General features: G+C 45.3%; 1 protein-coding gene across 1 annotated transcript; it reads right to left on the minus strand.

Annotated features, from left to right (window-relative positions):
- Positions 1 to 240: 240 nt before the first annotated feature.
- RAD54L (RAD54 like) lies at positions 241 to 18,350 on the minus strand. The gene is made up of 18 exons (XM_061451343.1): positions 18,346 to 18,350; positions 18,154 to 18,231; positions 17,108 to 17,227; positions 16,197 to 16,257; positions 14,301 to 14,436; positions 13,463 to 13,532; positions 10,760 to 11,048; positions 10,186 to 10,310; positions 8,785 to 8,935; positions 7,159 to 7,285; positions 5,021 to 5,095; positions 4,452 to 4,582; positions 4,234 to 4,344; positions 3,978 to 4,101; positions 3,492 to 3,570; positions 3,205 to 3,384; positions 1,744 to 1,907; positions 241 to 616 (listed from the first exon to the last, which is right to left on the minus strand). The coding sequence occupies exons 1-18, from the start codon at positions 18,346 to 18,348 to the stop codon at positions 415 to 417; spliced, it is 2,226 nt and encodes a 741-aa protein (XP_061307327.1). The 5' UTR covers positions 18,349 to 18,350; the 3' UTR covers positions 241 to 414.
- Between the last annotated feature and the right edge of the window lie 1,856 nt (positions 18,351 to 20,206).

A 20,206-nucleotide genomic window follows, 5' to 3' on the forward strand; every position in this document is an offset into this window, starting at 1 on the left:
ATAGGCAGCTCTGAGCCATAGCTGTCAAGAAGAGCATGACTGTGCACATCAAGTACTATGAAACTCCAGGCTTAACTTAAACCTGAAGACAAAACTTGGCTGAGTAGAAGGCACAGACACCAACAGCTTCAGAACCAGGGCTGAACCTGATCAAACACACCAGGTCCAGTTATTCTCAGTTCCCAGAGGCTGTTTCTCAGATGCGTAATACCCACAACAGAGAAAAGCCACTGACTCCTTGCTGTTGCAGTAGACAGCAATGCTGAGAGCCTTCCAGCCTCTCAGCATGCCCTTCTGCTACAGAACAGTCTAGCATGTACTGCTACCTGCTGCCCCTTTCCTTGAAAGGGATTAAAGTGGGGTAGACTGCCACAGCAGCCTGCCCTTGCCCCCACAGGGGACAGTAACCTCCTGTTAGGGGATCCCTCTCTGCTCCTCATGGGAGTGGTGATGAAAAGTGAAGGTGACAGCAGCATCCCATGCAGCCTTCAGCACAGAGTCCTGTAGCCCCCGCTTGTCAGCACAGTGGTGCCACTGGGAGAGGTCAGAGGTGCAGTCAGACCCTTCAGGAGGAGGTCGGACCTGGTGGCCGTTCACACAACGACGACACTTGATCCTGTAACAGAGGCAGTGCAAGATCAGTGCAAAATTCCTCCACTTCTTCAGCTCACAGGCTGTTTAAAAAAATGCAGAAATGCAGTTCATCAACACTGGGATTGACTCCCCTCCACCTGCACCACTGGCAACTGGACTTTTGGACAGGATTAATTATTACCGCATTTCATTTAAACACAGCCATGTGACATAAGGAATGATGTATCTTTTGGAAATCCTGGGGTTCTGGTTTTTGTAGCACCCTCCCCCCTCCATGCTTAGTTATGATGAGGGATGTTGCTTAGAGCAGATCTCAAGTGAACACCCCTCCTACTAACACCTTAGCCCTGTGCCAGACTTCCCATGTGCAAGAGAGCACACCATACTCCAAAACACTCCATCCTGGTTCCACCATAGCCATGGGCTGTGCTCAGGCTGTTTTGGAGATGCCCTACTGAGCTACTACATAAGGAGACAGAACAGCAGAAGCCCTGCCAGCAAGGCTTGTTGCCATGCAGACAAGATACCCCCACAGAGCTAAGCTTTGAGTCAGCTTAAAACTAATCCTCTTCACTTCTTGCCTGAACTAAGAATCTTAACTTCTGCAGTGAAGCATTTTCCTGCACTCCCTGTCCTCTTTCTGGTGGCTACAATATCACAGGTCTCAGAGGTGGGGGAAAAAGGCAGATGATGGAGAAGAGGATTCTTTTAGTCCCCAGAAAAGCACTTGGGTTTGCCTCATGAATTCATAGCAGATGGATTAACCTTGGCAGTGGAAGCAATTCAGCATTTGGAGATCACAAACCACCAGGAAGAGAGCAGCAAAGAAGGACCAAGTTGAGGTCCACCGATTTGAACAGCTCTGATCAATTCCTGTTTTCATTAGCTGCAGTATTTTACAGCCTCCAAACACAGGTAGCAACAAGGTAGTTTGCTCACTTGTCCAGCCAGCACAGTTTTTCTAAGACAACAGGAAGGGAGGACAGCAAGAAAGTGCTCATGTCTAAGTGGTTAACAGCTTGAGAATCAGAGACACACTAGAGGCACTCTCTCTCTCTTTCTCCTGCTCCCTGAGGAACACCTGAATCACTGACCAAACTGAGGGGTTTTCTTTGCTGACCCTAGCCATTAGTTATTCAGCATACTCACTTGTCATGGGTGTCACTGGTGGTGGACTCATTCAACGTGAAGAGCTCCTTCAGCTCCCCAAGTGAGAAATGCCTTTCTACATCCTGCTCCTCATCCACCACACAGCTACTGAGGGCCTTCTTGTGGGTCTGGCGTTGGAATATCTTCTCCTCTATGGTCCCCGTCTACAGGAGAGATAGTCAGAGATGAAGCACAGTTGGGACACTAGTGTTAAAGGGAAAGTGTCCCAGATCAAACACCATTAAGCTGTCAGGACCACCCAGTGCCTTGCCAGACTAATCCAGGTGACAGGCAAGTTTTACTAACTGCACTCTAGCCATATCTCATGTGGTTACAGGAGTAATTCAACAGAAATGTGGATAAAGAAGAGGTGAAGCTGTCGCTTGTGGCTGGAGCTCACACACTGCACTGGGTTGTGCAGACAGGAAGGAAGGGAAAGAAGTTGAGCAGCTATAGCCACTCCTGACAAAAAACTAAAACTAAACCAAATACAATCTCTTCCCAGAAAACAAGGGCTTGCCCTGGGTGCGAGGCACATCAGCAGTACTTGCTGGTTCACCCTTGCTGTCTGGAGGGAGATGCCTGCTTCTAGAACAGTTGTGCAGAGAGCCCAGTACAGTACACTATATTGTTAAAACAAAAACTTAAAAGAGCAAAATGTCTGTTTTGCAAACAGAGGTAATACAAAGGAGGGGGTGATTAGTCATGATTCACAGACCAGTTGCGTAGTTCTAAAAGCAAAGGAGCAACCTGCTTCCAGGTGCAGCCAGGTCAGAGAAAAAGAAGAGACAGAGTATGTGTTTTGTCAAAGTAAATTAATAATTGATCAAAGGAACACAAGCTTACAAAATAAACCAAAAACTAACCAAAACAAAAAAACAGAGTCTGAACTAATGAGAGGTGAAGGTGAACAAGGGCAGACAGGGGACTGTTCTGAGCAGTAATCACTATTGGCACTGCTGGACAAAGCATTCAAGAAGCAAGATTAGTCTCCTCTGTGTTTTTCCTGTACAGAGCAGCTACTCCACCTGCTAACTGGCAGCCCTATTCCAAAAGCTGCTATATTTCTGGGAATCATTTATTAAGTACACATACACCCAACCAAAACAGACTGCAGCCAGACTGGAAAACAGCAACTTTGGCATCAGACACCCCACAAAATTAAATAACTCAGATGCCTAAATGACATCAAAGTAGCATCTTGTCTGGAAAGCCACTTTTGTTTCTATTTCTGAGAAGCCAGTCACCATTAGAAACGAAGGCCTGCAGCAATAACCCTCCAGCTTGAACCTTCATGGTTTTTCACAGCAGCATATCTAAGGGCAGGGAGCAATTAAGTTCCAGTCAGTTCTGGTCACCAACATAAAAGAGTTCTTCCCTTTCTGATCACAATCACATCAGCTGCAGCCTGGGCTGGCACCAAGAGCTCCATGTTGAGGAGGTGAGAGGAGTAAGACTCACCGAAAGCAGCCGATAGATGTAACATGTCTTCTTCTGGCCATCCCGCCACACACGAGCCATGGCCTGCTCATCGTTAGCTGGATTCCAGTCTGGGTCAAACATAACCAGTCTGTTAGCCCCGATCAAATTCAAACCACAGCCACCTGCTTTGCTGCTTAGCATGAAGATAAACTCAGGGCTCTGTGGAAAAAGGCAGGTTTGGATTGAACTACAGAGGTAGGCATACTTTTAGCTCACAGCATTCAATGCTGGCAGGAAAGCCGCTCACATGTGGTAGTTCTACTTACCGAGGCACTGTTGAATCGCTCCACGACCTTTGCTCTCTTTTTAATGGACATGGTGCCATCCAGCCGGACATATAAATACCTGGAATACACAGCATTTACTACAATCAGACTGCTGCAACCTTTACAGCATCCTACTTGAAAGGGAAATCTTTCACAAAAGCTTTTTAACAGTGGCCTGGGCTTTAAGAGCTTTTGCAGAGGGCCAGAACTTTTCTGCTGAGTGACCTCAGTAGCCAAAGCACAAGGCACACTAGTTCCAGTTCAGGAATGTCTGAGGTAAAAGACAAATCACAAGTTCCTGCTGACAGAAACTTTAAAAATAACCAGTTTCTTTTACAGTGCAGGCTGCTCCAGAGTTAGAACTTCCACTGAAACAGATCTCTCATGATGTATGAACTAGGTGGTTGGCAGTAAGGTTTGATTAAAGGTAAGATGATGCCAAGTCTTGCCCCAACCCATCCCATTTTGCTGAATCCAAAGACAAACCTTCTGTTCCTGCAGAGCTTTTCAAATAGGTCCAGTGTTTGCGTGTAGTTAGACACTAAAACCACCTTATCATTACTAGTGCTTTTTGTAACAGCAAGGATGTAGTCCAAAACCAGCATCTTTCCTGAATAAAGAGGAAGAAAGAAGAAAGCTAGAGCAGAAGTTCCCGAATTCCAAACCTCAGAGGGGCAAAAGATACTAAATACAGTCTCATGACTGTTAGGCAGCACATTCATACTGTCCAGTTCCACAGTACCTGAAAGCTGGGGCTCCACAGATTTGGTGCTGTAGCCAGCAGGGAACAAGTCCAGGGCTCCCATAAAACCTTCTTCCTCTTCCACACACTTATCATGAATAAGAGCAGGGTCTGGAGAGCAAACAGAGCTCAGATTGTGGTGTGCACAAGGGAGACCCAAAAAAAAAAAATCCCAAAGGTGCAAACCCCAAACCTACTACATGAGTAGAACAACTCACGATTGCAGAGCTTCTTCAAGGAAGTGATGGAAGAGAGAGATGACACACTGATTTTGCCCTCCTTCAGCTCCTCCACTGGCTTGGCTTGCTTGAGGAAGTTCTTGTACAGCTCAGCCTGCAGAGGTGTCAGTCTGAAACAGACCAAGAGCACTGCAGTCTCAGCCTCCAACCAAACCAACCCCATCTTCCCTTCATCTACTGAAGGGTGTTCCTTTTAGCCCTATTATTTTTTTAGCTACAGCACAGAAAGCCTAGAACTGCCCCCAGGGCTGATGGCAGAGCATTGATATCTCAGCCCAGAGCTGGAAGAGAAGCTTACAGATAGTCTGCATGGCCCAGTGTTCTGCTGTACACAGATGTCCAGAACACACCAGGCTGGCTGGCAGAACTACCAGTTTTGACTTGTTCATCCCTGCTTCAGAAGGAAAATCAACATATTGCCAGTGACTACAGTCTTATTCTTAAAGGGAAGTAGTCGCAGTCACCACAAGAATTGGAGGACTTTTAGCCACTTCTTAGTCCTTTGTGTTGTTCCTCCCATTTCCCAGGCAGAGCATGCCTTCTGGTACCTGCAGCAGACCACCTGCTCTATCTTCACCGGCAGGTATTTGGACAGGATGTCTGAAGTTCTTCGGATTAAACACCTGGAGGGAGGGAAAAATAAGATCAGGTGCTTGGATAACATCAATCCCCTGTTTTATCACTGTTATTCCTCATGAGTTCAATACACAGTCTGTTTGTTATCTCAAAAAAATTGGGACAGTGCAACACACAGCAAAGGCCAGAAACTATCAACCACACAAAACTGTGCTAAGAGGTTCCATCAGCCCATGCTACAGAGCCCAATATAACCTGCTGTCTTTGTGAGGCTTCCAAATTTAGTTCATGAGATTTGGAGGCATCATGCATGATTTCACCTAACAGAGCCCAGTCCCCTACAGGAGAAACTCAGCTCTTCCTCAGACTCGTTTTCAACCTGAGCTGCAACCAGTAGCACAGAGAGCAAAGGAGGACAGGATTTAACCACCACACACTACGGACTTAACCCAAAGTACAAGCAGGCAGCTCCCCATGTAATAACTTCGTAGCCACTCGCAGCTAAGATGGGTTCATTGTCCAGCCCAAGATTTCAAAGGGCATAACCTTTGGGGCTCTAGAAATGCCCCACAGAACAGTTCTATCACACTTTAGGAAAGGCAGAATGGGACTAAAACAAGTGCTGAACTGAGCAACCAGAATAAAAAAAGAAGTGCAGAAACCCAATTCTGCCAGAAAACATCATAAATATGTTAAGAAATCTATAGGAGAAAAACAGCAGGGATATACGACAGCCCCCAAATCTGTCAAAGGCTGTTAAAGAAAGGAATAATCTGGTCTCCAAACCCATAAGCAGTAGGATGAAAAGTAACAGGCTTAAACTGCAGTAAGGAGGATTTACATTACACATTAAGAGCGTTTTCTAACTGCAAAGACATCCTGGGGAATTTGTAAGGTCTTTAGTGCTGGGTGGGGGCTAAGTAATGGACAGTTTAGGTCTAACAACTTCTACTTTACAGCAAGATGGATTAGATGTCTTCCCCAGGGCCCTTAACAGCCTTGGACCTATGATTCCACATCTTGGCATCACTATCTTATTTGTAATTCCTACCAAATTCATCAGATTCATCTGTTACTACTTGCATGCTTTACCTCTCCTATTTGTGTATCATGGCTAATCCACAACAAAGGAAAGGACAGAGCTCACTCAACACAGCCAGGTATAACTATTCCTGGCACACTTTTACACCTCTTTTCCATCAACTGTAACAAGAAATAAATGCATGTCAAGAAGGAACAAGCTCTTCTCCTCCCAACCTTTCCTTTCTCTTGGGCTTCTGTAAGCAGACCTGAGTCAAGGTCAGGGCTGTCTCTACAGAGAGGCTGTACTTGGTGTGAAATTCAATTTACCGTGACTATGAGCTGCAGAATTGTATTTGTGATGGTTGCAAAAGCTCAGATTAAAAAAGAAAGAGAATGAAGACGAACCAGCAATGCTGAGAATTCAAGAGAGTCTCTAGTAAGAGTTCTTTGAGACAAGCAATTGCCAGCAGATGTGGATAAATTGGTTGTATCCATGCATAGAAAAGAAACCAGGTTTAAACATATACTAAAAAATTAACCAGAGAGAATTAAGACAGCAATTTTACATCACAGAGGTGCTTCTTGGGGATCAAAAGTCACATCTCTGACACTCCTAGTCTAATCCCATTATCCTTACACAGCCAATACAGCTATAAAAGTGTGAGCTGGACTCTTTCGTGACTTGGGCAATCAACAACAGAACTGAGTTATATTCCTCATACTCTTTCCATCTGCCACTCAACATCTGGGCTGGACAGATCTCAAGTCTGACTCAGTCTACACTGTAGTTACATTGACACAAATAAAAGGATGCTGCCTGGCTATTCAGATCCCAGGAGAAAACAGAAACATAACAGTCAATGATTCAGTACCTGAGCACTCTTGCTTGGAGGTGGCTGCAGCTACCTATGCCGTTTCAGTGTGCTATTTTTCAGACTAAAGATTTCTTTGGCAATAAATACTTCTCACAATCACTTGCTGAACAGAAGTAACTGGCAAAAGAATTCATTAAAGCTACAACTGTAATTTGGAAAGATACCAACATACACTGACAGCTCATGCAAAACAGAAGAGGGATGAAGTTCACCTGTTCACAATACTGATCAGCTCTTTAAGCCTCTCTTCTCCTTTGTGTCGCTCAGCTTCACTTGCATCCGCATCTCTGCCTTTCAAAATGGGAATTTCAAAATGTCTTTTAAACTCCTGTGCAGTCCCTGTACAAAACAGAATTTAAAAGATGACAATTACTACTAAATAACTGTTGCTCAGTACCCCACATACCACAAGCACAGGACCCAGCAGATAAAATAAACTCTCGCCCCATCAGCACAATTTGTTTTCCTTTCTAGCCAGGAAAGATTCAAACAAGGCAGACAAATGAGTACAGCAGAAAACCAGCTTGCATTCCAACAACAACGCACCGCCAAAGATCATACAATTTTAGTTAAATCTAAGTCCACTCAGGCACACACTGGTTTTGCTCACATTAGAGCTATACTTTTACTCCCAGATTTTGTCCTTGCAAACAACAGCACAGGCATTATGTGTGCCTGTTCCAAAATTATCTGTAATCAGTTGCTTATTACTGGCCACAGGCTGAAAGTGGGAAAAATTACTACTGCATGCATGCAGCTTTGCTGGCAGGAGTTACAGTACTAATCTCACCTCAGAAAAAACAAACTGGAAGTACTGAGACTAGTCTTGCCCAAAGTACAGGTCCGGGGGGGGCAGAGGAAACCACATCAGTTCCCTGTAGTAACTACCCAAAATTGAAGTGCATGGAAAAAACTGATGTAGAACATCTACCACCATCCTTTACTTGAGAAACCCTGGGGGGGGGGGGGGGGGTAGAACAGCTGAACAGAAAACAATATGTCCCAAAATCTGCTAGTAAGACTAAGAATCTGACAAATGGTGTTTAACTGGAGTTGTGCATGCACTAGAATTAATGAGAAGCCTCTTGGACTTGATGCCCAACAATCCAAGACAAACATAGGTGATAAATTACAGCAACAAGGAAATGATTTACAGATTGGTTTGTTTTCATTCCTTGACAGAAAAAATGACCTCTCGACAAAACCAAGCTGTTCCACATTGGAAAGAAGTAGAGCTGCTACTAATCGAGTGATGCAGGAGAGGATATAAAGACTACTTTGCTTTTAAAATTAAAAGAGCTTGGAGACATAAGCAGAATATAAGAACTAAAGATAGAATATTTCAGTCTGCTACCAGCAATTGTAGGTTGTCTTTGATCCTGAAAACTCACACTTATCAGTATCTCTCCTCCGGACTGTTTTCTATCAAATGAAGTTAACCCCATATTCACATAACTCCACTGCTTTAAAAATCAAGAGCAGTCTTAAATCCGAATATGCTAGACATCACCCTTGGCTTTCTCTGATTATCTGAAAGTGGGATGGCCAAATGCCAGAAATTCAGGCTTTGTTGCCTAGCTTTGTCACAGGGTACACCATTCCACCTTGCACCAGTCACTTCAGCCTCCCGTTGGATACAAGATATATACAGCCTCCAGAAAAGGGGACCGTCATCTAGACTTTCTGGATGAAAACTGAAGGAGAAGAAGTCTCCAATCTGCACATAACTTTTCCCCTCAGTAACGGCTTGGATGCTGCCTTTGCTGGCACTGGTAGCTAGGGGAGGCCTCACCAGCAACTTCCCCCTCCTTCATGTCTCTCACACATTCACCTCTTACCCAGGATGCCAGAATTGACAAAGTGCACCAAGCTGAAATATTCAAGCAGGTCATTCTGAATGGGGGTGCCTGAGATAAGGACTCGTCGAGGTGTATTCAAGCTGTTGAGAGCTTGGTATGTTTGGTTTTCAGAGTTCTTCAGTCTATGGCCCTTTGAAAAAGAGAAAACAAAAGGAATGAAGCTGATAAATACAGTAGCCCTGATGAGAAGCATCTTGGACATCCTCATCAACACTGATATGCTGTAATCTCTTACAAAGCATCTCATCACTCTTTCCATTCCTGATAGTGGACTATGTGCTGTATGTATATTCAACCGTTACACTTACGAGGATGCTTGCTCTTTTTAAGCTACTCTCGGCAGTGTTCTAGCAAATACAAACCCAAACCACTGGGTGGCACCGCTATGTAACAAATTCCCTCTAACTAGCAGCAGAGAATGCCTCAGGAGTGGCTGAGGCCCCCCACTTCGATCACTTCAAGGAGGCAGAGGGCATTTGTTTTATTTTGTCCTTCAGAGCATCTTTGGCTCTCACTACCTTTAACCACATAGAAGGAACGATAAATCAAAAAACAACTCCATTTCAGCCATGTGAAAGGAGAGCTTGGCAGCACAGGCTTGGCAAAGCTATATCCAGCACTCAAAGCAGGGAGTCAAGCCAGGTCTGTCTCTTCTTGAACAAGCAGCATACGAGGTAACTCTTCACCCAGCTTTCCTACCTCTCTGCCCCAAGCAGGAGACTTCATAGAGGGGAAGAGGGTCCTGCCACAGAAGTGCCCTTCAAACTCCCCCACAAGCACAGAATAAGATAGCCAGATAAAATGGCTGACAGCAGCCAGCACTACAAACAAGAGCATGCTGAATCACAGAATCATTTAGGTTGGGAGAGACCTCCGGTGTCTCCAGTCCAACCTCTTGCTTAAAACAGAGACAAGTTAAAAATTAGTGGGCTGAACATGAGGCCGTGTCAAATAAAAAGTACTTCTCACTTTAGAAAAGGCAGAAACAAATGAAAACCTGATCTGGTGATCTGTGAGCCAGGGCACTTCCATCCCAACAGAGTAAAGCCTCTTCCAGAGTCAGAGAACAGGCAGTGGACCTCCTTTCTGCTAAGTATTTCACACTGAGAGGGCTCTAGTAGGTTCTCCCACCCTGCCAGGGTCCTACAAAGCAGCCGCAGTTACTACCACTTGGATTTTAACCCTATCTCAGCTCCTGAAAATACCCTCTCTTGCTTGGGCTCATGCAGTATGGATGAGCCAGTTACCCAGAGCCTCTCAAATATGAGAATGGGTGCTGCCCACCACTAAATCTTGTTTCCTCCTGCCCTCCCTGCTCAAGAAAGCAGAGCCATTTCTGCCCAGACTTGAATAAAACATCAGCAAAAGATTCTCCTGTACCTCATCGCATATGACCAGCCCAACACTGCCCTTCTGCAGTGCCTCAGCATGGAGTCGGAAGGTCTCATAGGAGATGATCAGGATGGGTGAAGGCACTCGCAGGCCACGCTGATTCATAAAGCCAACTTCAGATGGAAAAGGGAAAAAGAAAACAAGAGGGATGAGGAAATTTAATAGAATAGGGTTCAAGCTCTGTAGTCAAAACTTTTGCCTTAAAATATATAGGAAAATCTGTTTCAATACTCTGCAGTATCTTATGTTCCTTTCCCCACAAGTGTCCCCATTTCCATTCCCCGTTCCCACCTCTACCCAATCCTTTCTTTGGCTGAATCAAAGAAGAGGCACTGGGACCTCCCTAACTTAAGCACATGATTAGACGCAGATTATTTCAAAAGATCAACTATCACCTTACATGTAAGGGCCTAATCTTAACATGTTAGTGGAGAGACTTTTGTCAGTCTCCTGAGCAATAATGGCAGCTCAGACATGCTCGCATCAGCTGCTGCAGGCTTCTTCCAATGCAAGATTTTGACCTAAAGACAGCCAACCACACCATTCGCAAACATTTCTGTACCTAGTTTACGGTCAATCTCTTCTTTGGAGCCTCCATCAATGGCCAGTGGCTGGATCCTTCCCCCCAGCCATTTCTCTACTTCATTGTACCAGTTTCTCACCAGGCTGGAGGGAGACACCACCATGGCTTTCTCTATTTCAGGTTTGCAGTCTGGACTTTGCCGGAGAAGCGTCCACATGAGTGTGATGCACTGTAGGGTTTTTCCCAGTCCCATTTCATCTGCCATGATACAGCCATGGCTCCCAGGGATGCGCCGGCTTGTCACACAGTCCCAGAGGAATTTCACTCCCTGCCAAAAAATTGTTCTCTCAGAGCAGTATGGGGGGCATCAGCAAAATGTCAACTTCATTACAGCTTCATTACCACAACACATAGAACTAATACTACAACAAACAGCAAATCTGTGTAGCACATCCCTGGGGACATGGTGTGTTCTAATGAGACAGAGAGAAGTCGCCTGAGACACAGCTAAAATGCAGCCACATCTGGTTTGAAACATTACTGGTGCCAGTGTGTACCTCATAACAGGCAAACAATCTTACTACATTTTAGCTGTAAAATTATAACTAGCTTTCTGGCATGAATTCCCAGAAATTTCTACACTTGGCAGCACTAGACAGGCTCAGGCCATCAGCTAACCTGCATCAATCACTGCAAAGAAGTTGATCATCTTAACAAAACTCAACTAGACAGTTCTAAGAACACAGAATCAGGGTGAGCAGGATTGTTTCTGCTGCCCAATTAGCTCCCAGAATACCCTCAGCAGCCTTCATCACCTCTGTCTAGAAGCACAATGACTCACCTGGGAACTCAAGGTCCAAAGCCGATTTAGCTTCGAAGACACAGGGCTGAGCCCACATCACATGGTAGAAGAGCTTAGCCCCGTATTAGGCTCTGACACATCACCAAGGCAGATAAAAGGGGAAAAATAAAACCAAACAGACAGACTCTGTAAAATGTTCCTCTATCATGTGATGACAGAGTCAGGAAAAAAAAACAGGACATTATGCTGGGAACATACAATCTCCCTGCTTTGTGTCAACAGAGCAGGGAGTGAGGGACACAACCTAAACACACCTGGGTGGACTCACCCCTCTGTGCTTCACTATTTAGGACTGGAAGACTGAGCACCTTCACTTGCACTTTCAAGCCTTTTTCTTTCTCAGGCCCTTACCAACAGCTTAATGAAGTTTATTTAAGCCAATTGAACAATTAAAAAATATATTACTGACTAAAAGAGTGCATTTGGCTGGGGATCCAGTTAGGTGACCTCCCAGCAACTGGCCAAAACACATTACAAAGAACAAGGCTGTACAACAGCCTGGGAGCATCATCTGAATAAAGCAGCACAGAAATCTTAGCAGGCAGAGACTCATTCATCGGACTAGAACAGAGACTGCTTTATCAGTGACATCTAGCTCAAAAAACAGACACTGTGCCTAGGACACCAACATAACTATTGTTACTTGATAAAAGCACCAGCAGGCAGTATCTTACCCAAAACCAGAATGCCTCCAGCTATGTAGCCAGAGATGAGCATTACACTGGGTCACAGGTTCAGTACCAACTCTGAGATGAAAGTATTGCTAGGAGCAGCCTACAGTGCTCTCAGAGCCATCTGAAGATCTCCCATACAGGGACACATCCAGCTTGACCTGCTTAGCCTGCAAGATCAGCAATCACAGCTTCCATCTGTGCTGCCTCTAGGCTTAAATGATTATATACTGCATCTGTGACAAACTTCAAACAGTCTAGATACCTACATTAGGTATTTGGAGGTTAGTACCTACTATTTTAATATTGTGATGTTATATATATTTATGATATGAAATGTTTTTCAGCACTCTCCACTGGTGAATTCCATGTCTACATGGGTCAGACAGCTCACACCTACAAAGGGTAGTCTCAGAATAATACACAATGAAGCAGGAATCTACTCCACACTGTGTAGGGAACCATGGTACCAGAGGGAAGAGCTTCAGTGTTTCATGGCTCAGAGACCTATGAAATCTAATTCATTCTGCTGACAGAAAAACACAGTCTGCTCTGCCCAACTCAAGCCTGGGCTGCAACGTAATTTATTACAACTATATCCCATCACATTCCATACCAAATTCTACTTAGCAGAGCTGCATCTCCAGTCTTCAAGATAAGTAAAGACTGGACTTTCACCCCTGACACTGCAAGATACCATCACCTGGCAGAATCTGGTCTTTTCCTAAGGCATCACTAGTGCCACAGAAGTCAGCCAATGCGCTTTTCAAGACCTGTGCATCAGTGACCACAATGGTCACAAATTCCCTGGTTTCCACTATCAGCTAACCAGACCTCCAGCCCCATAGAGAAGACATGTGCATTAGGCAGCATCATGTTAGGGCTGCGAGTGCTGTGACCCTGCTAGATCAGAGGCAAGAAAAGAGAAAGTTCTTACCCATAATCAAACAGTAAATTTCCACATTATTTTAGGACAAACAGGACTGTTGCAACACTGCCAGCACAGGACAGAGAATATCGGCAGCATTCAGACCTCTAAGAGGATGGTTAAAACAAATGTTTCGCTTTGCATCTGCAGTGGATTAGAGTCTCTTAGACTGCCACAGGCTGTTAGTCTCCTCACAGCTGGTGGGTAACAACTCCAGCAGAGGAACTGCAGCTTTTTAAAAGTCCTCCAGCCATACCCTTAGGTCCCAATGGAAAACTTACTTCTCTCTGATGGGGCCGTAAAACACGACTGAGGACAGGATCCACCACAACATGTACAGGTGCTTTGTCCCTGCAGGAGGCAGTCAAGGAAGACAATAGTGTGATTAATGAACTCAGCACAGTGTATGTTTAGGTTTCTTAAATCTCACTGCTATACTGAGGACTCCCTAGTGGCATGAGGGAAGCAACTGCCAACAAGAAAGTGAAAAATGGATTAATTCAGTTTTGAGAATAAAGTCACAGGGGCCTGACCTACAATCAAACACATCAGTGAAACTATACATTCGGGCTGTAGTTAAAGGAAGGGCAGAATGTGGTCCAGAGACACAGTTAGAGTCATAATTATTTTCCTTGTTTCAGTAACAGTATTGTAACTGCATTACTAAAGAGGAACCCCCTGCTCTGCCCATGAAGATCCAGCAGTCAGCCTTTTAAGTTACAACTGCAGCACAAAAGGTACTACTTCAGAGTAAAGACCATTAGGCAGTCTAACACTTGACTGTCAGTCATCTCCCTTTGCTTGTCCTTAGATGCTGATGTTTCCTGACTAACAACTAAGCCATAAGATTTTCTAAGCAGCTTCTCCATGTCTGCATACTCATTCCCTGCCAAAGGTTTGAATTTCTGATAAGTGGGAAACAGCCTGAGGAAGAACACAATCCAGCATGGGTACACTCCTTCAACTGTTACCATGTCTGAACCAATTCAGAGGCAGAATACTTGGAACTAAACTTCCCTTGATGCTTAGACCCCAGCTCAGACACATTTGGGAAGAAAGCACATAAACCCTACACAAACAAGGTCAGAGCTGAAGCACTTGTGCCAGGTGATGACTCACTTGTCTATTTTCAGCTGGTCGTGGGCACTCAGCAGTGGGGGCTCGTACAGAACCAGAGCTCCTTCCTCAAAAGGGTCATGGAGAGGACTCCTCAGCCCTGCCCGTTTGATACCCAGCGCACGCAAGCCCAGCGGCCCTGAAAGCAAACAAAGGCACCACTCAAAGAACAACCTCTTCCTGGAAGAAAGCAGAGACTTGCAGAAGAGTCTGATTATGTTTAGGAACAGTGAATTAACTGGGTGCTGGAATGGAGATGCAAGCACAACTGGTGCGGACAGCAAACCTACGCAGTGTGGTTGCTTGGCAGCACTCTGCCAATACATAGCAGGTAGCTCTGCAGCAGGAAAGAACGAAGGAACAGAGGCAAAGGTGGAGCAATGGGGCTGTCTGCCACATTGGGTGCACCAAAATGGCACAACTGGGTGCAGCAGATGACATATGCTGACACACAAGAGTGTAAGTTGTCTTACAAGGTAACTGATGGTTTCATCCTGGATCTGTGCTATTGACATCCAACCACAGACAGGCACAACTCCCTGAGCATTCTCTGGGCATAGGAACTATTCCTGGTACCTAAAGGTTGTTGTTCCAGTCTTTTCAGAGACAAGCAGGGCTCCAGAACATGTCTTAGCAGTTCTGTAAATACATTCCCACATGTAATGTATACTGGGTCAAATTCTCTTTTTGGATCACCTAACCCAGGCTTAGCCAGAGTTGTATTTTTTATGCAAGGTCAGGAATTGATCTTTAACAGCAGTGGAAGTTTTACAGTATCACAGTTAGCACCATACTGGCATTACTTACTCTAAGGTATTACATGCTCTCTGCTGAGCAATATTCACGTTTGGCCTTGGAGCCAATTTCTGCAAAAAGCAGAAACCAACCATGAATTTCTTTTCCTAGTATTGTATTTTGATGTCACAGTTTAGGAATGGAGATGAACACAAAACGAACATGCATAAAACCCCTTTTCCCATCAAAACTCAGCCAACTGTGCTCCCAGGATTGATTTTTCTTTGGAAAGATTCAAGCAGGGTCAATTTGGCCAATGAATGCTAAAGCTCCTTGCAAAGTGAGTGTGTCACAAGCTGAGGCAATATGAGTACACTCCAAGAAGAGAGCACATGAAACAGCTTCATCTCCTAATTAAGAAAGGAAGATAACAGTCACAGAAAGCAGCTTCCCTGTTACAGTTCTGTTTCAGCCTCCTAACAGTTCTGCTTTTCCACAAGCTAACTTTGACAAACTCTTTTTGGGTGTGACATTTCAGTCAGCATCTGCTTACAGACATGTTTTCTGTAACTAAGGTTTGAGTGAAACAAGTTGATCTGCAATTGAATTTTTCAGCTGGAGGGTGAAGGGGAAGAAGGGCACAGCAAGTCCATCTGTTTCTGAGATCTTGTGTTTCACTGATTCAAACCAGCTGAGGCTCTGAACTTCAAAACTGCCATGCTTTGAAGATCACCTTGAGACTCAACACACCAAGTCAAGTAGAAAGAAAACTGGCACATACTTTCTTTCTCACCTACAGCCTTCTGTCTGTTAGTATCATTAGGGTATTATTTAGATGGGAAGCCTTCATAACTTGGAATTCATCTTGGTTTTGTATTTGCAATAGGCAGTACAATCTTCTGGCACTACATCAAATACATAGCAGTAAGAATACAAAATCCAATTCTGAAGTGTAGGATTATCCAGACTAAATACTAGTAAGAAATATGAGGACTTTGCTAACGTGCCAGTATTTTTCTTTCAAAATTAAGTCAGGATTTCTGGAACATATGCATCAGTGCAAAAAATAACAGTAATCCCCACAGATACAAACGACAGGCTTGAGCATCATCTGTTTTACCCAAGTCAGTTAGCACAGACAATCCTTAAACCTCCTCATCTTACCTTTATAATTTGGAATCGGGACTTTGAAGGGTTTGGACAAAATGCTGCGGATAAAAGCCTCCTAGGAATGCAGAAAGAAAACACAGAATCATAGAATCATAGAATAGTTAGGGTTGGAAAGGACCTTAAGATTATCTAGTTCCAACCCCCTGCCGTGGGCAGGGACACCTTACGCATGCTTAAGAAGTCTGAAATCAGAGATTGCTCAGGAAGGCAAGCCCAGGACATTTTGGGAACTCGATTTTGCCACGTGCTGCGAGTCCCTCTATTTGACCTATTAAAGCTTTAACTCCAACTATTTTCAAGAATATCCAAAAGAAAGTAACAAACCAGCACAATTTCCCCCACCAGTTCTGTTTTTTTAAACTACTCCTTTGGGTTTCCCAATGTGTGAAATTGATCTTTCATAACCCCAATCTTCTTAAATCCACTGGCATTATTCAATTCTTTAAATACTATTGCTTTCCTCTGCCCTGGTAATATAGTCAGGCAATTCACTTCCTGTAAAAGAGCTGGGCTGTCATTGCAGGAACATCCATGCTGGATCAGAAAGCAGCCAGTCCAGCCCCTGGTCTCCAGCAGTGGAAGCACAGAGAGAATTGGGCAAAGCAGACAGCACTTGAGCCATCTATGTGGCAAGCTACCCATGTCCTTGGGCACTGTCCTTTACCTAGGCCGCACAGAACAATCTTGTTCAAGATCTCCATTACAGAAAATAATCCCCACCACACTTCCTTCAACATTAAATATTTGGAGCTAGCAAAAGGTCTCTCCTAAAGTCTCTCAGTGTGTGTGGCACTTCCACAATACCTCTGATTAAATGGGCCCATGGAAGCATTTGGACTCCTTTGATGAATGAGCTGCATATGCAGCCCACCTGCTATGGTGGGCCAGCAGTAACACCCACTTACATGTTGACTGCTATCCAGGCAGTGAGGTCTGTTGGTCAACTGAGTCAAGGGTTTCCGGAAAGGCGACCTGTAACATTCTGCACTGTCTGTCTCACTGACAGGCTTCTGCTTCTTCCGAGTCTGAAAAACAGAACCAAGACAAAACAACTCAAGAGCACCTGATGAGACCAGAAGAGAGATGCATTGCTGTCACACTCAGTAAGCACCTAACCACACAGAAAAGCCATCTAGCCAGCTAAGTACCTCTAAACAGACACAATCATTACTCACCCCCAATGCCAACGGACAGAGACAGCAACACCACCAAGGTCATGATGACCTAAAGTTTAACTACATGAAGGTTAAAATATGCTCTTAGATAAGAAAACAGCTACCCCTTGTAACCTGGAGGCAGGCTTGTTCCCCCCAAAAAGCAAAGAGAAAAACGGAAGGGTCAATAGCATGGAACAAAACACATTAAAGTCCCCAGAGGCTCCCAAAGCACCTGTTGTCATGCAGGTGAAAGGCCTCACATTGAAACTTAGATTTCAAACGGTTAGCAAAGCATGAAGATAAATAAGTCATTGATGTGTGCCCTGATTTAACACACTCCTCTTCAGACTGAGGCATGGTTTTAACCACCTGCTGGCGTAGAAAAAGGGATTTAACACAGAAAGCAGTAGGTAGCACTCTTTGACCTGCATGTCACAGAACACAGCACCATAACATTGCTTTGTTTTACTAATTCCTAGTTACCAACCCTCCCACAGAACACTTGGAAGCTCTCCTAGGGATAGCTTTTTCCATAACCACAACGCACGACCTGTAAATGTTGAAGTTGTTCTACCAATTACACCCGCCAGACATAGATATGAAAACAGCATAAACTCGTGGCCTGGTATTCAGCCCCTAGAAGAAGAGGGGGCATGATGACAACCTCCAGTCAGGCACCAGGGCAACAGCAACAGCTCCACCACCCCACAGCCCCTGCCCACTGCGGTACCCCAACAAGGCCGAGCTCCCCCCAACCCTGCCTGAGCCTGCTACATCCCGGGCCCCTCACTCACCGTCGGGGGATGCCACTCCTCCTCCTCTTCCTCACCCACCTTCCTCTTGGCCAGCTGACTCGGGGCCAGGCTCCTTCTCTGCAGGAGGGGCACAGCACACATACACTGAGGGGACGGCGGGGAGGGGGGAACCGCGCACCCCACAACCCAACCCAACCCAACCCAACCCAACCCAACCCAACCCGCACTCACCATCGCCTCACAGCGAAGGACACGGGGGGAGCCGTAACGTCCCCAGCGCGCGCGCCGCAGCGAAGGCGGGAAAACCGCTTGGGCCGGCTCCGCCCCGCCTCTTCTCTATAGCGACAGGCGTGGCCAAGCGAGCGCCGAGCCGCATCGATCCGCTCGGGGCTCCGCTGAGGCTGGGGTCACTGTCAATCAGTGCCAGTGAGTGTCAGTGTGGAGGATGGGAGCTGGAGCTTAAAAATAGAGCTGGTCCTGAGGGTAAAACTTCGTGGCTCTGGTAAAGGGGGTGAAATTACTGGGTGTTGAGGAGGAATGAAGCTGGGTGTTGTGACAGAAGCAGGCGAGGGACCCCTCACCCCAAGGTAAGAGCTGTGGGAAGGGAGATGCATTCCCTTTACACTTGCACTTTTGCACTGTTTTCTGTTATTTTACATACTTAGCTGTTTGTGGCTGACTTAAGGCCCTGATTATGGACGAGCATCCGTCTGTGCACTCGCAGCACAAAAAGACAATCCCTTTGGTACATCTAAAGGGTGTCTGGGGGAGCTCAGGGTGAAGAAAAGCAGCAATCTGAACGGAAATTGGTTTTTGTTGAAAGAGAAGGGTGGGCTGGTCCTCAGGAAAGAGCGAGGCTGTTTCTGTCACAGCTGACATGGTAAATTACACCTGTCACTCACTTAAGCAATTTAAAGGACAGACTTTTTACACACTGCAAGCCACAGTGTTTTGGAGGCAGCCAACTAAATTCTCCTTCTGGCTACACAGGTGGAGCTCCAAACAACCCCATGAAATAAGCCATCATACATGCAGTTAATTTGTCCGTTGACAGGCAGGGAAGACAATGAGATTTCCATGCAGCTTGTGGTACAAAGATGTGCCTCTCGCAGGCCTTGGAGCATGTCCTCTGGAGCCTCTGGGCTCCCGAAGCCCTCAGCAGCTGACAAGAGTACCCAAATCGGTTTAAACTCGTTGAATTTCTAGGTGCTGCACCTAGGGACAGGCAAGGAGTGAAATGTGGCCTTCAGTGCAGTCCAGTGGAGCAAACAAGTCAACATGCAGAGCCCTGTGGCTCTTAAAAGGACTTTTTCTTTCCTTCCTCCTCCAAGGAGGAAAAGGAGTAAGGAAAGGATGGATTTCCCCTTTGCTGTTAAAGGAGAAAACGTATTTCAGTCACTTCCAGTTGAACAGTGACTTTCTTAATCAAGAAGCACACAAGAAGCCCCTTTGGCAGTATCCCCACCTCATGTTACATGCTAATTTTCTGTTCAGTTTATTAAACAATCTATGTTAGTACAGTTATGCACCATTAAAACATAGGGTGACGCTAAGATAAAGCCAAATTCTTGCATCCCCAGGATGTGAGGTTTAAGTGGGCATAGATTCCCCTGCATCCCTTTACACCTCCTGAATATCCACTACCTTGAAACTTTACTTTTTGCCCCGTATTTTTCAAGTCCAGAGCCATTTGTCACTATTTCATCCCCAAAGTGCTTTCAGAGCTCAGTGACAAATGTTAGATGTTGCAATTACTGGCTCACTGGGCAGAGAGTGGTTCTATAGGAAGGTAATTGGCAATTTTTCCTGGCATGAATAATATTCACATTAATAGCCTCCCTTACCATGGCTTTGAGAGCAGTTCTGCTGTGTGCTTTTTGTCTGTGATGGGAACAGATGCATTTTCTGGCCCAGGCCAGTCTGGGTCAATAATAAGAGGAAGGGGATGCAAAATGCTCTTTCCTGCTCTGTGTAGAGTGACAAGAAAGGCCTTAGTCAACTTAAACCTGACACAGAACCCATGGGGACTGCGTCCTGCAACAGCTTGTCTCTTCTCACCATTTCTGAGAAGTTCCATAGGGAAATGTGGGGT

Source organism: Pezoporus flaviventris, unplaced genomic scaffold (genome assembly GCF_033815535.1).
Source record: "Pezoporus flaviventris isolate CSIRO_AGI_PZ_B2104156 unplaced genomic scaffold, CSIRO_AGI_Pfla_v1 ptg000013l, whole genome shotgun sequence".
Lineage (NCBI taxonomy): Eukaryota > Metazoa > Chordata > Aves > Psittaciformes > Psittacidae > Pezoporus > Pezoporus flaviventris.

Coding starts and splice junctions, on each gene's coding strand:
- RAD54L (XM_061451343.1), bottom strand. Junction 16,258..17,107: donor GCCTGGATAGCAGTCAACAT/GTAAGTGGGTGT, acceptor CTGCATTCCTAG/GAGGCTTTTATCCGCAGCAT. Junction 1,908..3,204: donor ACATCTATCGGCTGCTTTCG/GTGAGTCTTACT, acceptor TCTCTCCTGTAG/ACGGGGACCATAGAGGAGAA.